This window comes from Tachypleus tridentatus, chromosome 13 (genome assembly GCF_004210375.1).
Source record: "Tachypleus tridentatus isolate NWPU-2018 chromosome 13, ASM421037v1, whole genome shotgun sequence".
Classification (NCBI taxonomy): Eukaryota; Metazoa; Arthropoda; class Merostomata; order Xiphosura; family Limulidae; genus Tachypleus; species Tachypleus tridentatus.
In genome coordinates, this window is record NC_134837.1 from 214,729,498 (window position 1) to 214,752,265 (window position 22,768).

Consider the following 22,768-nt stretch of genomic DNA (forward strand, 5'->3'; position numbering starts at 1 on the left):
TAAGTTAGATTTTGTTTTAAGATTTTGTATTAGATAAGAATCTGAGGTATGAGAGGAAAGGAATATTATTTCAACATGGGAACTGTCTATATTTGGTTAACCCTTGCTATTCTCTACCTTGTACACATAAAAGGAGGAAGTTGCAGAATATGTAGTAAGACAGTTTTCGTTACGACACTAAATCATGTGATGAAATCAGTAAGATGACTTATTTTATTCTGTAACAGCTATAACTAATGTGTTAAACAGATATTGATGATCTGGATTTCTTCCAATAAAATGCTGTTTATGTCTCCCTATAAAGTAATCAGTCGTTTTCATAGAATTACTGGTAATTAAAGGTGATATAATTTTGCATAAGTTGTTTTTCTTAATAATTCCACCTTCACTCAATAGTTAATGTATTTACAACAAAGTGATTCCTTTAAGTTTTTCTGAAGTCCATGTGAAATAAGGTTATGTTTCATGAGTCTTCACGAGTTTGATAAACTGGAAGATTTATTTCTCATGTTTTTGTAAATAATGTTACCTGAAGGAATAAACAACATTTTTGGTATGAAATTGGTTTGTCTGTTATATATATTAAAGGCTAACTGTGCTCTGCCCAGAAACTACGCAGACATATCAGTGAGCCACAGGTAGAGGGGCATTGGTATAAAGTAGCTGGCCAAAAAATAAGTTTTATTCGTTTTAAACCTGTTTTGTCAAGTGCAACAACCTTAGCATTAGTGAACGACGAGTGTTAGCTCTAGAAGGAAGCATTGTGGTCTCAGCTTGAGAAGGTGACTTTTCGTGTTATTTAAATCTGTTTTCCATTTTCCTATTTGTTTCTCCAATATAGAAGTCGTGACATTTATCACATTGTCTTTTATATAAAATGTTGGTGTGGTGTTGGTCAGTGTAGTTTTTACATAGTATAGCCCTTAGTTTTGTGCCTGTTTTTTGAATAAATTTAGTATCAACTGGAATGTCATATTTTGTTATTAGTTTTTGCCAAATGTTGGTTATTTTTCTGCTGATGTCAGGAATATATGGTATGCAGCAATATGTGGTTTCGCGATTTTTCAATTCGTGGGATATATTTACTTTTGTTGGTTGATTTTGCTTTCTGTCTAGGTGTGTGCGTATAATGTTTTCTACGGTTTGTGGAGGAAACTTATTGTTGTTGATGAAGAAGTATTTTATTTTGTCTAATTCGTCATTAATTTTATCTGGTGAACATTGTTTTATGGCTGTGTTTATTTGGTTTCTTGGTATGTTGAGTTTTTGTTTTGTCTCATGTGCTGAGTCCCAAGGAATGTATAGTCCAGTATGGATGATTTTTCGGTGGATTTCTGTTTTAAATTGTGTATCGGTTCTTGTAATTTTGAGGTTAAGAAATGATATTTGATTTATTTCTTCCTGTTCACATGCGAAGTTAATATTGAGATGTATAGAGTTAATGTGATTGAAATAATTAAGTGTGTGTTCTGTAGATGTAAATCCCGCAATAGTGTTGTCAACATATCTGTACCAGTATAGTAGTGGATCTAACGCTGTGTTAGTTGCTTGTGTTTCAACTTGTGTCATAAAAATATTGGCTAGAACTGATGATACTGAATTGCCCATGCCTAGGCCATTTGTTTGTATATAGTTGTGGTGACTCTTTGGCACGACTGTCCCATTCACAGATGAAACAACAGTACTTTGTATAGCCGAGTTACAGTCTTTCAGATCTCCACAGATATTCCAGTTGTACTTGCTGTACTGGATGTGCTTCAGCAACATTTCCATGTTCTCGTAGGTTTCTTCCATGTGTGCTGCACAGCCAAGAGATATTGAAGGGTGAACGTTGTCATTGTGTAACAGAACCGCTTTGAGACTTAACATTGATGAATCAATAAAGAGACGCTACTATTGCGGGTCATAGTCACAAACCAAAGCAGAGAACAATCCTTTGATGTTAACACAGAAACAGAGACTGTCAACTTGTGCAAAGAATTTGGTTATATCATCTTGGCGGCTTCGAAAAACAGAAATTTTCGTACCTGGTGACAGCAAATATTATTCCTGCAGTCTTGAACCCAGTAATATGGCTTTTGCTTTTAACAGACCCAAATCTCTGACCAGATCATTTAATTTTGACTGTGTTATGAGATGTGGATCGCCTGAGGATCACGGTTCAAAATATGGATCAATGTCACTGCCAGTTACCTGCATTGCAGTTTCTTCATCTGGTTCGTCTAATGTCCATTCCTCTGGTGGTTTCGGAATTGGAAGACTGTCGTCACGTGGCACGGGTCTCATTACTGAAGGAAGATTAGGGTATTCAAGTGACTTCTTGTTTTTGGCAGAGAAACCAGACAAATTAATCAAACAGAAGTAACAGTCCGTCACATGGTCTTTCTGTTCTCTCCATATCATCGGGACAGCAAACGGCATTGTCTTTCGAGTGCCTCTGAGCCAAGCTCTCATACAGACAGCACATGTCACACAACAAATGTGAGGCGCCCATTCCTGGTCTTGAAGTACAGATAATATGCTTTCTTCACAAGAGCAATCATTTGCGTCTCTGATGAACAAGCGTATACTGGCCACATATATAGCAGAATGTATCGCAGCTGTTACGACATTGACGAAACATATTGACCGACACCAATGGTCCTGTAAAACGGCTATAACATCTAACTTACTTGTTACAGTGCTAATGAAGCAATGCTGTATTCTGATACAATACGTACACACTATAAGGTCTATATTAATCAAATGAGCAGCATCTGTGTATGCAAGCCACTTTTATAGCCTGCCGAGAAAAGGGTCAAGCTGGCTCCTACCATCTCAGGCATGCACGGGCTGCATACTTCCACAGAACAACTTCCAACCTGATCTGATTTCATGCCTGGTAATGCCTAGACTGCACAAAATATTGTTCATAGGTCACTTACAGAAACGAGAAATTTTGGACACAAATATAAGAAAAAACATGACAACGTGGTACTTCATGGGTAAATTTGAATGCGATTTTCGTAATCAGCAGCCAAAAATCTATAAGGAACACTCAACAGTGATCAAAAAGCAAAAACTTTGTTGTGCGGTGTTATCTGTATTGCTTGTTTTGAATTTCGCGCAAAGCCACACGAGGGTTATCAGCGCTAGTCATCCCTAATTTAGTAGTGTAAGACTAGAGAGAAGACAGCTAGTGATCACCACATATCGCCTATCCTTGGGCTACTCTTTTACCAATGAATAGTGGGATTAACTGTACATTATAACGCCCCACGGCTGAAAGGGAGAGCATGTTTGAAATATTTTTATTAGCCGTTCCTAATTTGAAGTTGATAAGTTATAGAGAAGACGGAGAATCAAAAGCATACAACTATAACTATTGAATGACTTTAATTGGATAGTAGAACTATACATTACTCTTATAATGTACCAATGACCCAAAGTACAGAGCGCGATTTCGATGCAACAGGATTAGAACTGTTGACTCTTGTATTCACAGACTGGCGAGGTAATCACGAGAACGAAACATTAAGGTTTTAAAATATAGGAAATACAGCTGTCTATAATGGGAGATAACCAATACGAAATCAAACCTACACACATCTGTCTTTAACGAAAGATCACCAATGACAGATCGAACCTGCACATATCTGTCTGTAATGGGAGATCACCAATGACAGATCGAACCCACACATATATATCTGTAAGGGAAGATAACTAATTCCAGATCTAACACACAAATATCTGTCTGTAATGGAAGATAACCAGTTCCAAATCAAATCTACACGCATCCGTGTGTAATGGAAGGTAAACTATGCCAGATCGAACCTACACACCTATATCTATAATGGGATATAGCAAATACCAGATCGAACCAGCACTAATCTTTTCTCGTAGAGGGAGATAACCAATACCTGATCAAACCAAGGCTAATATTAGATACAGAGTGTCTGTGTGTTTTCATATAGCAAAGCCACATCGGGCTGAGCACACCGAGGGGAATGGAACCGCTGATTTTATTGTTGTAAATCCGTAGACTTACCGTTCTACTAGCGGGGTGCTAAACCCACACTAAATAAACATTTAAAGAGACAACTGAACGCCATTAGCAACAGTGATATGGGTTAATATCTAAAAAAAAACACTTTGGAAACACTTTTAGCCGAACTATTTTCATGACCAAGTAGACATTTCGGTGCTGGACGTTTTCTTGAAACAAATCTCGAATATTTTCTGTTATAAATATTTTGTGTATCCAATTAATTATTGAAACCTATGTGAACTTGACAGTACTTACATTTTACTATAATTAAGGTTTCTGTGCTTGAATAAAAAAAAAACATTTCAAATATGTACTGTCATTTACTTCACTTAATAATAACATATTCCAGTAAGTTGGTTGTAGACAAATTAAACGGTTACACATCAAATACTCATTTTCAGTTTCCGCATGAATTCAACATATAAATTGTTTTACTTTAATCAATCGTCTCAAATCATGAGAAAAAGAATAGCGACTTATTCAATAGCGCTCAAGTTTTGAGTCTCGTTTGAAAATCATTATAACAGGTCGGTCCTGTGTGCTAACTTCTTAATAAGAATGGCCAAAGGTTTTGTTAATATTTTTCTCTCGATTGCCAATTTTTAATAACATGATCAACGACTAAAATTCATATAATCTATAATTTTTCTGAACTTCATCGATTTAGGTTTACTAATTAATGCTATACATTGTTAATTTTCTACCGTAGGTTAAATATTGTTGTTTATTATTAAGCACAAAACTTCACAAAGGGCATTGTGCGCTCTGCCCAACATGGGTATGGAACCTTAGTTTCGGGAATTGTAAATCCGTAGGCAGTCCGCTGTGCCAGTGGAAGGCTTGTCAAATCATGGGATGAATCTTTGAAGTTATAATTGAATAAGACAAAAATGAATGATCTTTATTAATGAACCTCTATCATACAAATATAAAGAGTTAAATATGTTATATTATAAAAAAAAATTAATATGCACATCAGCAAGTCGTGTGATAGTCACACCTGATATATAAAGTCGTAATGGAGCAGGATACACAAAGACTACATTTTGACACTGGTTGTGTTTCATACGAAGGTGGTTTGAGGCCACCTAACATTGGTCACTTTACAAAAGAACATGTGGTCACCCTTTCTGATGCAAAATATCGACACTTTGTACGTAAAGATGTTTCAAATCGGGTATTTAGAATATCCAATATTGCGATATTTTTTATACTTAAACATCAGTTACTACGATCCTCATGCGAGTACGACAGTCGTCATATGAGGTTCAGAATTCCGCTGTCTATAATGTTTCAGCTATACGTAGTACCCTATATTACGTTGTGATTCCTTCTGTTCAACCCGCGTTTAGTTACATCTCATACGTCGTGGAGTGTGCATATGTATCTTTTTCTGATAGTTATCCTGTACCATTAGCTTCTTGCGGCACTGGTGATAAAACAAGAAAAGATTGCAATAAAAGACATCTTGTGAGTAAAAGATAGAAAAACAGTTTATAAGCAGTATTGAAGAAAGTATCGGTGATCCATCCAGTGCCTGAGGTGGTCATGACACCAAATAGCCACCACCACCTCTGCTTGAAAACACTTAAAGGCAAGAAAAACTTTGACATCTGTATCTAGATGTCCATGATATTTTAATCTGACAGAAATGTTTCGTTTCAAGAATGGTTCGAAAAGAACTGGGAGACAAATGATGAAGTAGGATGTTGGGTTCAGGATGTCGAAGTAAGTTGTGACAAATCATCATGGAAAGAAAGTGGAGAGGAGGAGACGCATAGTTTTCATGTTAGTTTAGTCTACACATCGGCGCCATTTTATGTTTAATGAATACATTTTAAAATAGGCTATGTATAGAGTGATCTTCACATGTAAACAACAAGGAAACACAACAGGCTGAACGCTCAAACAACTGGTAGCTAGATAAATAGATGAACTAGTGAAACAACATATAAACACAAATAGATTAGTGTCTAGAGAGGAACAGTTTTATGTAAGGTTATACACTTGTTGTTAATAACGATACTGGGTTTTGTTTTAATAGCCTTTATATGTAAAAACTGTTGACATTCAGTACATATCCAACAAGTTTCTAAGTTCGAACAAAAACTTTGACAGCATAATATTTCTTATTATTATAATCAAAAGGTACAATAATGAGAGCTGTTTCACACTCTTTTTCAAAGAAATTAAGACCAATATTGAAATGTCGTTACAAAATTATCCAATAAACTGTTATATTGTCACTTTATGAAATGATGCAATGTGACATAATTATAAAGCAATACGAGAATATTAGTGATTGATACAAAATTCTGTCAGAATATTTGACAGTATTTCAATGTAATGTGGAACAAATAGCCCCTAAGAATTATTTTTTATTTCCAGGAAAGTTATACGATAGAATAAACTTTCAAAACATAAAGATAATTGGTATCACCTACATGTTGACGGCAGTTGTAAATAAACATTTCTCGACATTCACCTTTTGATGCAGACTCAAAATGTATTTCGATTTGTTGAGAAGAATACTTTGATCCAGCCCAACCACACGAGCTGATCCACTGGTCAACAACAAATGTGGCACAAGCAGAGGACTTGTTCACTATCTTAAATCGATTTGATGGCCAGTCATCTTTAGCGCACCGTATCTCACTTCCCTTCCAAGATTGACATTGTTAGTTACTCCGGCGGACGATTCCACCGGGCCTGGCATGGCCTAGCGCGTTAAGGCGTGCGCTTCGTAATCTGAGGGTCGCGGGTTCGCGCCCGAATCGCGCCAAACATGCTCGCCCTCTTCGCCGTGGGGGCATTATATTGTGACCGTCAATCCCACTTTTCGTTGGTAAAAGAGTAGCCCAAGAGTTGGCGGTGGGTAGTGATGACTAGCTGCCTTCCCTCTAGTCTTACACTGCTAAATTTGGGACGGCTAGCGCAGGTAGCCCTCGAGTAGCTTTGTGCGAAATTCCAAAACAAACAAACAAAACAAGATTTCACCGAAACAGGGGGAGATGGAAGCCAGAAGTCCACACCCCAGAAGGTAAAGTAAACTGAGGTTTATCACCTTGACCATCTGAAAAAGTTGAGTTTTCAGAGTAGAATGTTATCATCCTTTATCCTTAAGAAAGGTAATTAAAGTTAATTGAACAATAGTTTACAAAGTGAGAGATGAGGGGAGATGTTTTTTTCATAGCAAAGCCACATCAGGCTATCTGGTGTGTCCACCGAAGAAAATCGAAACCGTGATTTGAGTGTTACAAGTTCGTAGATTACAGCTAAACATAAATAACTACTTTAGTTTCTTGGCTCATGAATGAAGGGTAGTAACTGCTTTAAACCGATACTCTGTTGAAGAACTACAGAAATATGATTTTATTTTTGTTTAAAGTCGCATAGCCGACTATCTGAGCTCTGGCCATAACGAAGAATCAACTCCCAACTTTTGGCTTTTATAAGTACATTAACTTTTTGTTGATTCGTAAGGAGACAATTAACGAAATAACGTGTGTGTGTGTATTAATATATATATATGTTATTTATGTAATATTATTAACATGTTCTGTTCTAAGAATACGATGTATTTATGTTTATATTCTGTAAGGGCGGATTAATAAAGGAAAAATGTCTGATGAGTTATACTGTTAGAAACCCTTTGTGTTGATTTGTGCATGATTAGGAAACAAACAACTTTACTAAAATTTTCCAAGATATCATGTTACAAATTCTAATAATTTAACTTTTTGATTTGCCAGTTTACAGTTACAGACCGAATGAAATTTATGTGCTTTTAGAATTGTCGTGGCCAATATTAAATTTTACATAAATTAGAACATTTTTAGTTGAAAGAAACACAATTCAAGCAATTTGAAAATAAGTGTTTCTGTAAAAAATAAATTACTGTTATTAATCGCATTTAATATTTAAACGTTTGTAGATGAAAACAAACTACGTCGTACTTATTGAAGAACACTGAAACTGGATATACAAAACTACAATAAAAGTTGTAACCAATCAAAATCTTATCGTAATTAACAACAATTGTGTTTAAAACAGGGAACTCGCTCTTTGCGTAACAAAACGACCATTGTAGATTACCAGGTAGTGAAGGTGTGTTATTATCAAAGCAACTTTTATTGGTTCACAGCGGAAGTAAGTTGAATGTGCGTTATATTCGGGACACCATCTGAATGGCTGCTGATTTCTGCGTTACGTTGTATTCAATGATTTGACACTGTGTTGTTATTAAGCACAAAGCTGTCCGCCACGGTTATATCAATCTCGAGTTTAGCCGTAAAAGTCCGCAGATGTACAGTTGTTCCTCTGGGGTTGAGAGGTGTGAGAATACAAATATAATTTGATAGATCCAACAAATAATTATTTCTTCAAAAAACATTAACATTAACTTACCAAGTACATTTCCAGTGTCTACTAACAAATATTATTCACTTATTATATAAAAACCAAAACGGGTTATACCATAATGTTTAGAAGTTACTCCCGTTAACTATGTAACAGCATGTAACCTTATCACTTATTTAACACCAATAGGTGACTCTGTTAATCATTTAATACAGACACGTAGTGCTGTTGGCCATGCAATATATTATGTCATGCTGTTATCCATTCAACACAGGTTGTTGACCATGGAAGAGAGGCATAAGAAACAATTGAAAGTAACATTAAAGTCAGCTGGAAACAATGTGAAACTCCAGTGAGCGATAATGTTTACCGTTGCATTACTCGAAACCTGATTTCTTAGTTTCTATCAAAAAAAATCTTATAAGGTAAAAAGAACTAAAATATTTATATATATTGTGCACTGAGCCAGACTACAGATTAAAACAAATGTTAACAGCTCGATTCAAAACAATAAAGATTACTTTGAAAAAGAAATCCAACTAACCTTTTTGTCAGAACGTCTTTTTAGTGAATTTATGTATATTTTTAGTTACGAGTGAATTATGAGTGAAGAATGTGAATAAATTTGTTAAAATCCTAACTCTTATGGATCATATATTAATCATAGAAATAGGATTCAATCTTCAAAATTAAGTTATTAGACGTATTATTACTATTTGATGTATTTCACTAAATATTTTAAAAACTTGAGACTAAAATAATTCGTAGTAGCCATATATATGATTGTTATATTAGACATTTTATTATTCTGCTTTGAATAGTATTTCTTAGTGTAGTAGTGGTATTTTCATATTTTATAGTTTGTCGACATATTTGGGATTCGTTGTTAGCGTACCGAAATATGTATTCATAGGATATAATTCTAAATGTGTGAACCCTAAGTAACTTGGATAAGTGAATTGTAATTCTGAAGAAAATTGAAATTGCTAATTTTCTTTAGATGCAATGTACTTTCTCAGTATTACAAACTGAACACGGCATTTCAGTGTTAATACCTAAGTCATAAACACTGTATTTTAGTAACAGAGTAGAACAGTAATGTATTATTGTTGCCCACGTAGTATTGTATGTATTGTTGTTTGCCAGTTAAACGTGATGAAAACAACAACAATAATGGGAAAATGTGTAATTAAATAATCATTTTTTAAATCTTAATCTACACCTTTTATAAATATTCTCGAAGGGAAATTTTTTTCACACTCTTGTATGAACTTACATATCATGTTCATGAATATATTTTTTGGAATTTTTATTATGTTTTACCCAGTATTGTGCATGTTTTCCTCAGAACGAAGAAAATATAATAGTTTTTTACCTTGTTACTTTAGGCTATACTATATGTATTTTTGATATCGATACCAAATAACTGTAGATGTACTTTTACCTACACGAAATAGGTTTTATTTGTTTTAAACCTGTTTCGTCAGGAGAAACAATTATAGCACCAGCCGACGACGAATGGTAGCTTTACAAGAAAACATTGTGGTCTGAGCACTTTCAAGGTCTATGTCTCTTCAGTCTGTCGTTTTCAACACACGATATTTGTGGGTCGAGGTTAAGTCTGAAAGGTTTTCTATTAACGCTTTATAATTTGTAAAAAACCTGAGATTTTTGAGGTCTTAATTTAAAAAATACAGTTATTTGTGTACAATAATAACTGTAATTGTAAAATAAGTTAAATTTACGATATTTTTAAATGTATATTTTATTAAATAAGAAACACAGTTTACATTTTAGATTTTATGTCTGAGAAACCCTAAAGACGGTAAAAATGTATTGTAAATCACGAAGAATACAATTTTTAAATTTTTCTAATTGAAAGCCAAACTTATTAAAGAAAGATTTTGTTTTACCTTTCTACAGAAATCAAGAAGAACTAAAACGAAAAACAAGAGAAAATTCATTCAAGATGAGAACTGTTAATATCTGGTTAACTCTCTCTCTTTTCTACCTGATGCACATTACAAGTAAAGTGACTACATATGTGGTAAGACACTGAATCATTTCATTTTCTAAAAACTAAATATATTGGCCCGGCATGACCAGGTGGTTAAGGCACAAGACTCGTAATCCGAGGGTCGCGGGTTCCAATCTCCGACACACCAAATATGCTTGCCCTTTCAGCCGTGGCAACGTTGAAATATTACGGCCAATCCCACTATTCATTGGTAAAGGAGAAGACCAACAGTTGGCGGTGAGTGGTGATGACTAGCTGCCTTCCCTCTCGTCTTACACTGCATAATTAGGAACGGTTAACGCAGATCGTCCTCGCGTAGCTTTACGCGAAATTCAAAATAAACAAAATTAAAGGTATTTTGTTGTCTTCACCCAATAGTACAGTGGTACGCCTGCGGATTTCTACTGCTAAAAATTGGGTTTCCAGTGGTGGGCAGCTCAGAGATAGTACTTTTGCTTAATAACAAGCATAAGCAGCTTTTGTTAATTAATTTTAATGTGAAAACTTGAATTATAAACGATTATCATTTTTATTAAATCATTCATTTGTTTTTCTTATAAAACACCCCAACCTTCACACGATTGTGGTTTATCTTCATACACACCAGTGTTAATATATTTAAACAAGTGATTCCTTTACGTTGTGTTTCTTGATGAAAAAAGATACATTTTCTTCTTAGAAATAGTTGGCCGTACTATCAGTTTTGTAACCATGTTACACTAATTCGTCTTTTTCTGGTATTTCCACTGGTTTTCAGTGTTGAAATATATTATCAGTTTTGTAACCATGTTACACTAATTCGTCTTTTTCTGGTATTTCCACTGGTTTTCAGTGTTGAAATATATTATCAGTTTTGTGACCATGTTACACTGATTTGATTTTTTCTGGTATTTCCACTGGTGATTTAGTGTTGAAATATAATATCAGTTTTGTAACCATGTTACACTGATTTGATTTTTCTGGTATTTCCACTGGTAATTCAGTGTTGAAATATAATATCAGTTTTGTATCCATGTTACACTGATTCATTTCCACTGGTGATTCAGTGTTGAAATATAATATCAGTTTTGTAACCATGTTACACTGATTTGAGTTTTTCTGGTATTTCCACTGGTGATTCAGTGTTGAAATATACTATCAGTTTTGTAACCATGTTACACTGATTTGATTTTTTCTGGTATTTCTACTGGTGATTCAGTGTTGAAATATAATATCAGTTTAATTGAATTTTTGTGCTTCTTTATTAGCACTATTCTATAGCATTTACATTGATTATTAGTTATATAGTAAACAAAGTGAAATATTTAATATATCAAATTCTGTAAAACATTATGTATAATTTTCACCAACAAATTTTATCGTACTAAAACGAGATCTTTCTTTTAAATTACAATTAGAGGTAGTTAAAAAAATCTTATAACACCATATTTATATCTGTTTACAACTAACTTTGTTTATTGTAAGCCTAGATATTTTAGTAATGATTTTCATATAGTGTATTACAATAAAACATTGTGTAATTAATTAATTGTGGTTGATGAAATCTTATTTTAACCTTTTTTTTCTTTTCTTGTGACAGATAAGTCTCTAGATGAAAAACTAATGAAACACATTGAAAAACAATAAGTGTATCAAATCTGAGATGGGTGTCGGCATGGTGTTCCCAATTCTTCCACTTTCAACAATCTCTACAAAAACTAGGAATGTATTCGATGAAATATATTAGTGGAACACTTATGTAAATGTAATTCACTTTATGACGGTGCAGAATCTATCTAGGGAAGTATAGATACTGTATATTGTTTCAGTAATGAAATCAAAAGGCTTGTTGCTGATCCTGAAACGTTCAATGGCTTTTGTTTTGATTGGAACAAAATCAAGAATTATTCAGATATTGTCATCAATACTCTTGCCAGTGGACCTATTTTAGATATTAAATAACATTTTAAGTTACAACAGTTTTAAGAAGTTTTTATTTAAAACAAATATATATTTGATTGCTTCTTATTATTAAAATAAAACATGTTTATTTCATTAAATAAATAACAGTTGCTTTGTTTCACTGAAAAACTGTAAGTCAAAACAACAGTATATCAACATGAAAAAAAATTCTTCTTGAAAATGTTCGATTTAAAGCAAATAAAGCGTTTCATTACTTTTCCGAAATTTCCTAGAAATAGATTACATCTTATTGCCACCTAGTTGTACAGAGGTGTGTCTGCGGACTTACGACGTCAGAAACTTGTTTTCAGTACACGGTTCAGGCAGATCTGAAATAGCTCATAACGCAACTTGTGCTTCACTTCAAAACAACAACAGATCTTATGATATTTGGATTAAGATATTTTTTACAATATTTCTTTTTAATTCTAATAGACAAATATTGAGAAAGTTAATTAAAACTAAGTCCATATTCACTGGTGTTTCTCTGGTCAACAAAAAAAAACAGAAATTGTAATGAAACACTGATGAATTATACACAATCTTTCCCTGCCCTAATACATTTAAGTTCTTTTTATCCTAAATTGGACCTTAGTAGAAAACTATAAGTGTCTTCTTTGGTCCTAAAATAAATTTATTACACTTTGTAAGGTTAATTTAAATCATCAACCTTTACAGGAAGATAGAATGAGCAAAGTTGAATTCTCAGTATTTGCGGCACTTGAAGTTATTTAAATTATTTTAGGTAGGTTTATTAGGAATTAAGCACAAAGCTACATAACGGGTAATCTGTGCTCTGTATCGAAACCCGATTTTTGGCGATGCGAGTCCGCAGACATTCCGCTGTGCCACTGCGGAGGTATTTTAAATTGGATTAGAATAAATTAATCTGTAAGAGTTTGGGCACATTCAAATACGTCAATCAGATGTGGTTGACCCCTTGAGTACAAAGCTGCCTTTGCATCTCAAATCGATCAAGAAATCACTGACGTATGAGCTAATACTTATTCATAAAAACCCTGGCGAACATTGCTGCGGCTAAAAATGTGATGTTGTTTTCTTCGCTAATTAAACTTTACCACCCTAGGGCTATTTTTAAATTGATGTGTTACCTATTGCAAACTGGTGTCCAATAGGTATTGTTAAAATTTTTCTTCCTTTCTAAATAATGATTTTTAAATATTATGATTAAGTGAGTAATTTTCATAAAAATAAAAACGCGAAGCATGTTGTAACTTTATAAAGTCTAATAAACACGCAAGTAAATATCTAGTAAGCCTAGCGAACAAATGAATGGATATTTCCTGTAAAGTTCTTACCAATGCTTCACAACATAACCATAAAAAAACACCCAAATACTAAATAAAGAAACAAACACAAACAAATGCAAAATAAACCAATACAAAGTAACACCATTATACCTGTATTAATAAATATAATCAAACATCTAAGCACGCACTCTACATTTCTACACTAAATTACACAATCCCCTTCAAACATGTGGTCAGCTATCGGTCAGTAACCTCTGTCTTTCTTTGTGAACCTGACGATGACCGAAGAAGGTCGAAACGCCGTTCGTTCCTCTACATAAACATTTTCTCAAACCATACCAACCGTTTTCAAATATATATTTTTCTCTACAAGTGGGTTTTCTTGTCATCACGAATTAACTGTAGAAATATTCATCAGTGGAATCTGGTACTTGTCATGTGAGAGGACATTGTCATTATCTGGTAAAGTCGTATTGGCCATTGATCTCGTGTTCAGATTATCATCTATCCTGACGTTTCACACAACTAGAATTTAGATTGTTAACATTGGAGATCATCGTACCAATAAACTGGTCCTCGGCTAAGAACACGTACTAAAACTAAACTAACCCTGAAATTAGTGATAATCTTGTTTTTACAAACACAGTTCAACTCTCGGTAAAAACATTATAACTTAACTTAAAACACCACAGCCATAACAATGATATAGTGACACGGTACTAGGGTTATAAATGGACATTTGCTGACTTTATAGAAGAAGATTGGGATATGTGGTCACCTTGGCTTTGAATACAGTTTTGACAAGCGAGATGAATTCCGTGAAAAAAGTATTTTTAAACAAGTCTTTTTATTTTATTTAAAGGTCGTTTCTACTTAATATAGAGATTAAACACAAAGAAAATTTATTTCTTGTAAATGTGGAATATTTTACCTATCGTTTAGATAAAATGAATCACCAACATAGGATAAAATGACGCCATCTAATTCATTCTAACAAAATTATTTTGAAATGAATGGTGCATTTGAACCATATGATAAATGATCCTGAAGAGGTTTGAGATGGCTGTGCACCATATGCATTACATACGACCATATCACCAACAAAGGTGAATAGTAAATAAGAATAATACATTTTCACGGTGTAAGAAGTGCTTCTTAACCTAACCCATTCATTTTAAAGTAAAGGTGCTGATCTCAAATTAAATATGTTCAAAAGAGAAACCTGAAATTGCGCTGTGGTTATTGACGTTTATGGCCTTGAGCTAGAGCTAGAATCTACGGTGTCACGTGAAAAATAGTTACATGTGATTCATTAAGTTGGCAAAGCGTATTAACGATTATATAGGGGTGGCCGTTTTACTAAAGATGGCGCTAAGAATAGAAAAAACAAAAACAACACAGCCTAACTTTGAACTTGAAACATGCAAGATAACTTGTATTAAATCCATACAGATATTTTTAAATCAATGTACGTAAATTGAAGACAAGGACACATACTCATGAAAATAATTTAGCAGTTAGTATAATGAAATCTATGTCTACTCCTGTTTAAATCAGTACTACTAAGGAAATATACATATGCAGAAATAAATAACATTTCATACCAGCTCGTTCACTGCTATAAAGATGGCAATAAATGAATTTGATCAATCAGTTAAAACGGTTTAGCACCAAACAAGTTCAGGTTATCTCTGTCTAGTGACTGAGGTCATGAGCCATCCCTACCATCGACCACATTGGAGGCAACCAGCAGCACTAACAATTTACATGGTTATTATTTAAGTATATATAATTTATGTATCGAATATTATAATTATCATATGTTTATTAACTACAAACACTGAACGTTGTACATTTATAAATCAAGTTTCTTTCCTTACCCCTTCAAGCCATCTCTAGGCCAGGCATGGCTAGGTGGTTAGGGCGCTCGACTCGAAATCGGAGGGTCGCGTTAGTCCAACCGAGACACAGTTTCACTCACTAAGATACAGGTATATCATTATATGAGGAAAACAATTATTCAACTTAAAAATAATTCCTAGTTTCACTTCAAGGAAGTCATTCCAATAAAAATCTGTAAGTTTCTTATGATGATAACTAAACTTGTTTGTACTTTCAAAATGAATAGAAAAACTCAAAGTAGTACAGAACTTGGTTCTTACAAATCAGTTATAAAAGAACTGAGATTTGGAACTATTAAAACCCAGTAAATGTATTAAAGTATTACTGTAGCATGATTCTGCAACCCAGTAAATGTATTAAGGTATCCATGTAGCATGGATCTGAGACCTAGTAAATACATTAAAGTATTAATTTAGAATGCAAGCTTAAAGACTGTTTAGCTTCATCATTCATCTTCTTCAGTAGTAAATTTGGAGGTTTGTGCTTCCCATAATTTTTATTTTATTTAAAATCTAATTCAATAGAAACTAGAGTTTACTTTAAAACTAAACCACCAAGACATACCACCATCTCTGATGCATATATTTTTACAAATCACTGATGATGAAATTTGAATTTTTGATTAAATATGTTTAGAATTAATGCAGTAGTACTTTTATTTTTAATTCACCACTTCTAGCCGAATACCAAAATCTGAATTTTGGGTTTCACAAGTTCCTTGGCATTATTCAAGTCTTACTTTACTTCTTCCTTCCTTGTCTGCTATAAAGCATTGCAGGAAGGTATATTGGTCATTCAAAAGCAAGGTCAAAGACCTGGGTCAGAGTAAGCAAGGTTCATACTAAATTCATGAGACCAATTTTAAGCACTTTTCAAGAACTTTCTAAGCACTTTCAGTATATTTTCAAACATATTTTGTAAGCTCAAATCTACACCAAAATAAACCAACTGATATTTTATAAAATTTATATTTATTTGTTCAATATGTGAACACAGACTAGTAGAAACAAAACACTTTATTTATTGCATTAAACGTGGCAGCATCTATTGGAGTTACATACATCGAGATGATCTGCTATTACAATGTTTTCAGACATTTTTACGAAAACTAAGGCTCCAGTTTGGGTGCCTCCTTGTCCTTGAAATACCATTCTGAATTTCAGGGTTTTCAAGGATACCTATACACCATGAGTAAGACTGTGTTTATTCAGTGCTCAGATATATCATTAATCCTTCTCTTTCTGGATCACACATTGACTTTGAATCCTGTTATATGTATATTATATGCTCACACTGTTGGTTGTTTGGGTCATATTCTCACTGTGTGGCCAAACCACATAATGTTTTATTTTTCAATATCTTTGGTGAATGTGTCTATTCCAATCATTTCTCCCACTTTTATATTTCTTATTTCTTCTCTTTATATTAACAGCTCTTTATAAACAGTGTATCTTGTTGACTGAAGTTCTAACAACCATTTCTCTGATCTTTACGTCTTGTTGATTCTAGTTATGTTAGAAGCACTTTTGAAGGAATTTTCATTAACCTTAATAAGGGGTTATTTACTTTTAAAAGTAAGGTTTTTTCATGCTAGTAAAACATATTTAATTATCAACAAATGAACTGAAAATGGTATAACGGTAACACCTGTCAACATCTTCCATGTAAACAGCTGTTGAATATATAGTAAATGTTAACATATGTTGTTGTCTTAAGACACAATATTTATAGATAAGGACAACGAAAACAAAACCCAATATCATTCTTAACAACAAGTGTATTAACTTACACACATAAAACTGTTCCTGTCTAGACATCAATCACTTTGTATTCATATCTTGTTTCACTAGTGCTTCCATTTATCTAGCTACCAGTTGATTGGTCGTTCAGTCTGTTTTTTTATCCAGCTGTACTCGTATATATATATACACACACACAACCAATTTTATCATTTAATTAACCCGTCTCTCTCTGTTAACGATGAAATATTAAAATTTACCTAAAATATCAGTGTACTAGTACAATTGTGATATTTTGAATAAAGAAATAAAAAAGGTAAGAAGAACTTCCCTTCGTGAAATACTCCGAAGTTTCACTTACGTCGTCTGGAATCTACGTTGAGAGTTAAGTTAACACAGAACATCTCGTTCAAGGTAAAGTTACGTTATGTTTATACTGGACTGATCTAATTAATACACTATGCCAGATTATTATATTGTTTACGCTTGTTTGTAGGATTTCGCGCAAAAATAAACGAGGAGTATTTGCGCTAGCCGTCCCGAATTAAGCAGTAAAAAACTGGATGTAAGGTAACTATTCATCACCTCTCACCGCCACTTCTTCGGCTACACTTTAACAACAAACAGTGGTATTGACCATCACCTGATATCGTCCCCCCAGCTGAGAAGATGGGTAAGTTTAGTGTAGTGGGTACTCGCACCAACGACCCTCCGATTACAAGAAGAGTACTGTAACCAACTGGGAATGGCAGGATATATTTATTTATTAAAGAAATGATAATTTACGGTTTATTATAAAGTTATGAAGACTAGAATGTTCGGGAGATACAATTTATGTTAGTTTTTGAGTTTCCGCTTTACAATGCTTGTTTTAATCGAGTTTCATTAAAAGCAACTAACTCACCAGAATGAGATTCAGTCAGTGAAAGGTTGTGTGAAAAGTGAAATATTGTGGATTTGAGCACCTGAATGAGTGATTGTTATTTTTTATTTTTTTAACACACGATGCTTGTGAGCAGTGTTCAATTACATCTAATGAAATAATCATTCCAACTAAATTGGTTTTAAAATTCATTGAAATGTCAAAATTCCTTTTAAATATTTACAGTATTATTGTCTGAAAACGAATGTGATTCGATAGAAAATTTAAATTCAATATATTTTTTCTTTTCCTTAGGAATAATTGTTATTTTCGTAATAATGAAAATACCGTATTTCTTCGAATTTAAGACGCACCTGTTTGAACATTTTTTCCAACTTTTAAATTACGGTGCGTCTTAATTTTGAGTGATTAGTTTTCACTCTTCGAAAGTCTCGAAAACATCATTTACCTCGCAAAACAAAGACTTTCGAAAAATCCTACATTAATAAATAAATTGGACTATATTTTAAAAATAACTTAGTTCCAAAAGACTAAAAACACGATCATAACTGAAAGTTTCCGATGTCAGTGTGTAGAGCGGTGTAGTTGGATATCACTGTCCACAGTCTTTGTCTGACCTTGACCTTTATCTTTATCTTATTCAGACGCAATTTTATTGTTTTTTTATTTTTAATGCATTTTTACCATAAAAAATTATTTTACTTTCGATGCCGAATTTAAAAGAAAAGTTATTTTTTTAGCCGAACAGATTGGTAATTGTGTTGCCACGAAAATTTATACAGTGAATGAGGCAAATGTACGCCGTTAGCATGGTATGAAAACCAAGCTGTTTTCTTTCAAGAGAAGTACAAAGTCATTTTCAGGCCCAAGAAAAGAAAGACATCCTGAAATTGATGCCGCCGTATTTCAGAGAATCACGAGAGAAGTTTTAATGATAAAAGCAAAAGAATGTTCAGGAATTAGTGGTATTTCTTTCAAGGCTTGTCGTGGCTGGTGTAAGAACTTTATGAAAATAGAAGATTTATCATTACAGCGAAGGACAAGAATGAGTCAAAACTTGCCATGAGCTTTTAAAACAAAACACACTGAATATCAACGATATGTAATTGGTCTACATCAAAGAAATCAATATTCCCTAAACTAAATCGATAAAGCAGATGAAAAGGAAGTTTTCTTTTCGAAATGCCGCGTAACTATACTGTAAATACCAAAGAAGAGAAACAGGTGTCAGTCAAAACCACTGGTTACGATGAGTTAAGAGTTATTGTCATGCTATGTGTAACTATAGATGGACGAAAATTCTCACCGTTTGTCATATTAAACAGAAAAATAGATTGCCAAAAGAAAATTTTTGCAACGATGTAATAATTCGTGCACAAAACAAATGCATAGATGACATCAGAGCTGATGGAAGAGTGGCTGGGATAGGTATGGGAACGTCGGTCTGGTGAATTATTAAAACAATGGAGCATGCTTGTAATGAATGTATTTCATGACCGTTTCTCTGATAAAATCATAAGTAGGTTAAGGAACAACATTTCTGGTGGAATGACAGGTCAGTTCCAACCTCTTCATGTGTCCATCAACAAATAATTCAAAAATTGTATCCATAAACATCTTAACACTTGGCTGCATAAAGACAATCATGTTTTGCAACAGAGTGATGTTATAAAACGTGTATCAGTATCAAGAATAGTGGAGGGGATTTCAAGAGCTAGAAAAGAAGTGTTGGACATTATTATTAGACAATCGTGTTTGAAATGTTGTTTATCCAATGTGGAAGATGGAACGCAAGATGATCATTGTTTGAGACAGTAGTGAATCAAACGATGAAGTTACTTCAACTTCATAGTATAACAGTGAGTCAGAAGAAACATTAGAGTATCATTCTGATTAAATAAAGTAGGATGAAACATTATTGTAGTGAACACTTTAATGTCCTGTTTACTTTATATATATATATTTATTATATTTCGTTTTAAATACATTAATAACATTTGTGATTCGATAATAAACTCTTTTGAAACATATAAACATATTCACTTTTTTTCTAATTATCATCCAATTTTTTCTGAAATTCCCTTATTTAAAAATGGAGTGAATCTTAAATAAGAGAGCGTCTTAAATTCGATGTAATTAGTATAAATGTATGTTCTTCGAAAGAAGTATTAAAATGTACTTGTCTTATAATTAATGTAGAAACAGTATTGTGGTACATCTATAACCATTCGTTTAATTCATGTTTTGTATATTTTTTATGTACGCTAAGAAGTGTCTGAACAAAAAAGAAAACCCTTTTAAGATGGGAATTTTCAAAGTGTGGTTAACCATAACACTTCTTCACCTGGTATACGTAACAGGAGGAGTTAACAGCACGTGTGGTAAGGATACAAAAACGACACGTTTTGTAACATTTTATAATAATGTAAATTGCAGACTTTTCAAGGCATATTTGTTTGTTGTGAGAGTTTTTTGTTCTTGACTTTTTGTTAAATAATAAGACATTTTAATGTTAACAGTTGAACTACAAAATGAAGTGATTCATAAATAAACTATTCATTTGTTTCGTTATAAGTCGCACCTTTACACAATAGTGTTTTTGTTAAAATACACTAGTGTTAAGGTATTTAAAACGAAGTGGTTCATTTGGGCTGTTGCAAAGACCACGAAAAATCATGTTACGTTTCATGATCGTGTTTTGAGTCTGCTCATCAGTTCAGAAACTTCCAAAATTTGTTACTGCTTTTTGATGTGTATTGTGGTCTCGAATAAGAAAGCAACGTCCTCATGTTTGAGCAAGTTGGTTATACAACGAGTTTTGTAACCTTGTTACTCTTATTTGAATGCTGCTTGTCTCTCCTCTGGTGGTCAAATGTTGAAGAATGTTAAGTTGTTTTAAATTAATTTAGCTGTAAGTCTTGGAACACAGTTTATTGACTTTTGTTAAGTGAACACGGCTAAATATTTGATATATAAATGGTAAAAATGAATCGTCAAATGTATCGTTTGTAAATATTACAGTTCGATGCTGTAAGAAACGTTTACATATTCCAAACCTCTACAACCAGTTAGTTTATATAACGAAGATAAAACATTAAAAAGGTAATGTTACCCAAATCGTTTTGATAGGTAATTTTTTTTCATATTTCAATTAGATTTAATGAAAGATACCTTCTGACACCATGTTTATTTCCGTGAATGTTTACAACTGATCTTGTTTATTGAAACCATAGATATTTTATTAATGATTTTAATCTAGAGATATCTTCAATGAAACATGTATTTAATTAATTTTGGTTGATGATATATTATTTTAAATACTATCTTATTTAGTAACAGACAGGTCTCTGGAAGGAAAACTGTTGAAACACCCTTCAAATCCATCAGTTTACCAAATTTTGGATGGGTGTCGGCATGGAGTGCCCAATCCTCCCACTTATAACAACCTCTACAAAAACTGGGAATGTATTCAATCAAATATCTTGGAGGAACTCTTGTGTAAATGTGAATCTCTTTCCAACGGTGCAGAACTTATCAAGGGAAGTGGAGATACTGTATATTTACTGAGTAATGGCATAAAACGACCTATTGCTGATCCTGAAACTTTCAATGGCTTTTGTTTCGACTGGAACAAAATCAAGACTTATTCAGATATTGTCATCAACAATCTCCCCATTGGACCTATTATAAAAATTAAATAATATTTTAAGTTACAGAGGTTTTTATGAACTTTTCATTTGAAACAGTTCTCTTGCATTGTTTCTTATAATTAAAATAAAACACGTTTATTTTCATAACTAAATGACATTCGCTTTCTTTAATTGTAAAAGCATAAGTCAAAAATTCATTTAGTCAACTCAAATGCATAAAAATTCCGTTTGAAAATATTCAATTTAAAACCATGCACAACGTTTCTAAGTCTTTCTAGACATGTTAGTTCTTAAAATAAAAGCTATGAATCTCGCTTTTCAATCTAAAGAAGAATTTACTACTTTTTTTTCTGGCTAACTGAAATTATGAAACTTTGTCGGGAAATTAGAATCAGAAAGTGATTTTTCCTTCCGTAATTCAACTTTACCTATTTAGAAATATTTTGAATTTTAATGTGTTATGGATAACTGGCATATTTCGAATGAATAAACTAACCATATAGGGAGAAGTCTTCTTTATGAAAAACTTGATAATTTATCCTTTGTCCTCAGAAGTTAATACAGAATATTTTGTTAAATGTAAATTTACGTCGATGTTTATCTAAACTAGTATAATAATCTATGACGGACTATATCTTTTAAGTGATGGATGTGATAACAGTAGGATATTTTTCTCTTTCAAATGAAATAAAGACTAACACAAAACATAAACACACACAAAAACTGACTCTTCCATGTGGTTTTGTTTGGTTTATTTCCTTATAGTAGTAAAGCCAGTGCTCAGTCGTAAAAATGCATAATAACCGAAATAACGTTCACAAAAATAGAAATTATATCAACAACAGGTTCACATACACACAACACGGGTAGAATAACATTCAGAATAGTAAAAATTAGATAAAGTATAGGTTTTCACAAAAAATTAGATAAGCAGAGAGTTTATATATTTATAACTTATAACATATTAGAAGGACAAAAA

The 22,768-nt window shown here is 33.0% G+C and overlaps 1 protein-coding gene and 1 long non-coding RNA gene across 12 annotated transcripts; both read left to right on the forward strand.

The window, feature by feature from the left end:
• The first annotated feature begins 276 nt into the window (after positions 1-276).
• LOC143239397 (uncharacterized) lies at positions 277-12,462 on the forward strand. Of its 6 annotated transcripts, none has more exons than XR_013021161.1 (3): positions 277-341; positions 10,310-10,433; positions 11,983-12,461. It is a non-coding gene; the product is annotated as an uncharacterized LOC143239397 (long non-coding RNA). The 6 variants fall into 6 exon arrangements; XR_013021163.1 differs by having other exon boundaries at positions 10,310-10,413; XR_013021164.1 differs by lacking the exon at positions 277-341 and adding an exon at positions 9,885-10,000 and having other exon boundaries at positions 10,310-10,418; positions 11,983-12,462.
• A 5,024-nt stretch (positions 12,463-17,486) lies between these two features.
• On the forward strand, positions 17,487-22,498 carry LOC143240392 (uncharacterized). 6 transcript variants are annotated; one of them, XM_076482733.1, is made up of 3 exons: positions 17,487-17,670; positions 20,409-20,520; positions 21,473-22,498. In XM_076482733.1, the coding sequence occupies exons 2-3, from the start codon at positions 20,442-20,444 to the stop codon at positions 21,838-21,840; spliced, it is 447 nt and encodes a 148-aa protein (XP_076338848.1). In that variant the 5' UTR covers positions 17,487-17,670; positions 20,409-20,441; the 3' UTR covers positions 21,841-22,498. The 6 variants fall into 6 exon arrangements, with proteins under 6 accessions (XP_076338848.1, XP_076338846.1, XP_076338851.1 ...); XM_076482731.1 differs by having other exon boundaries at positions 20,412-20,520; XM_076482736.1 differs by lacking the exon at positions 17,487-17,670 and adding an exon at positions 17,808-17,826 and having other exon boundaries at positions 20,412-20,520.
• Positions 22,499-22,768: the final 270 nt, after the last annotated feature.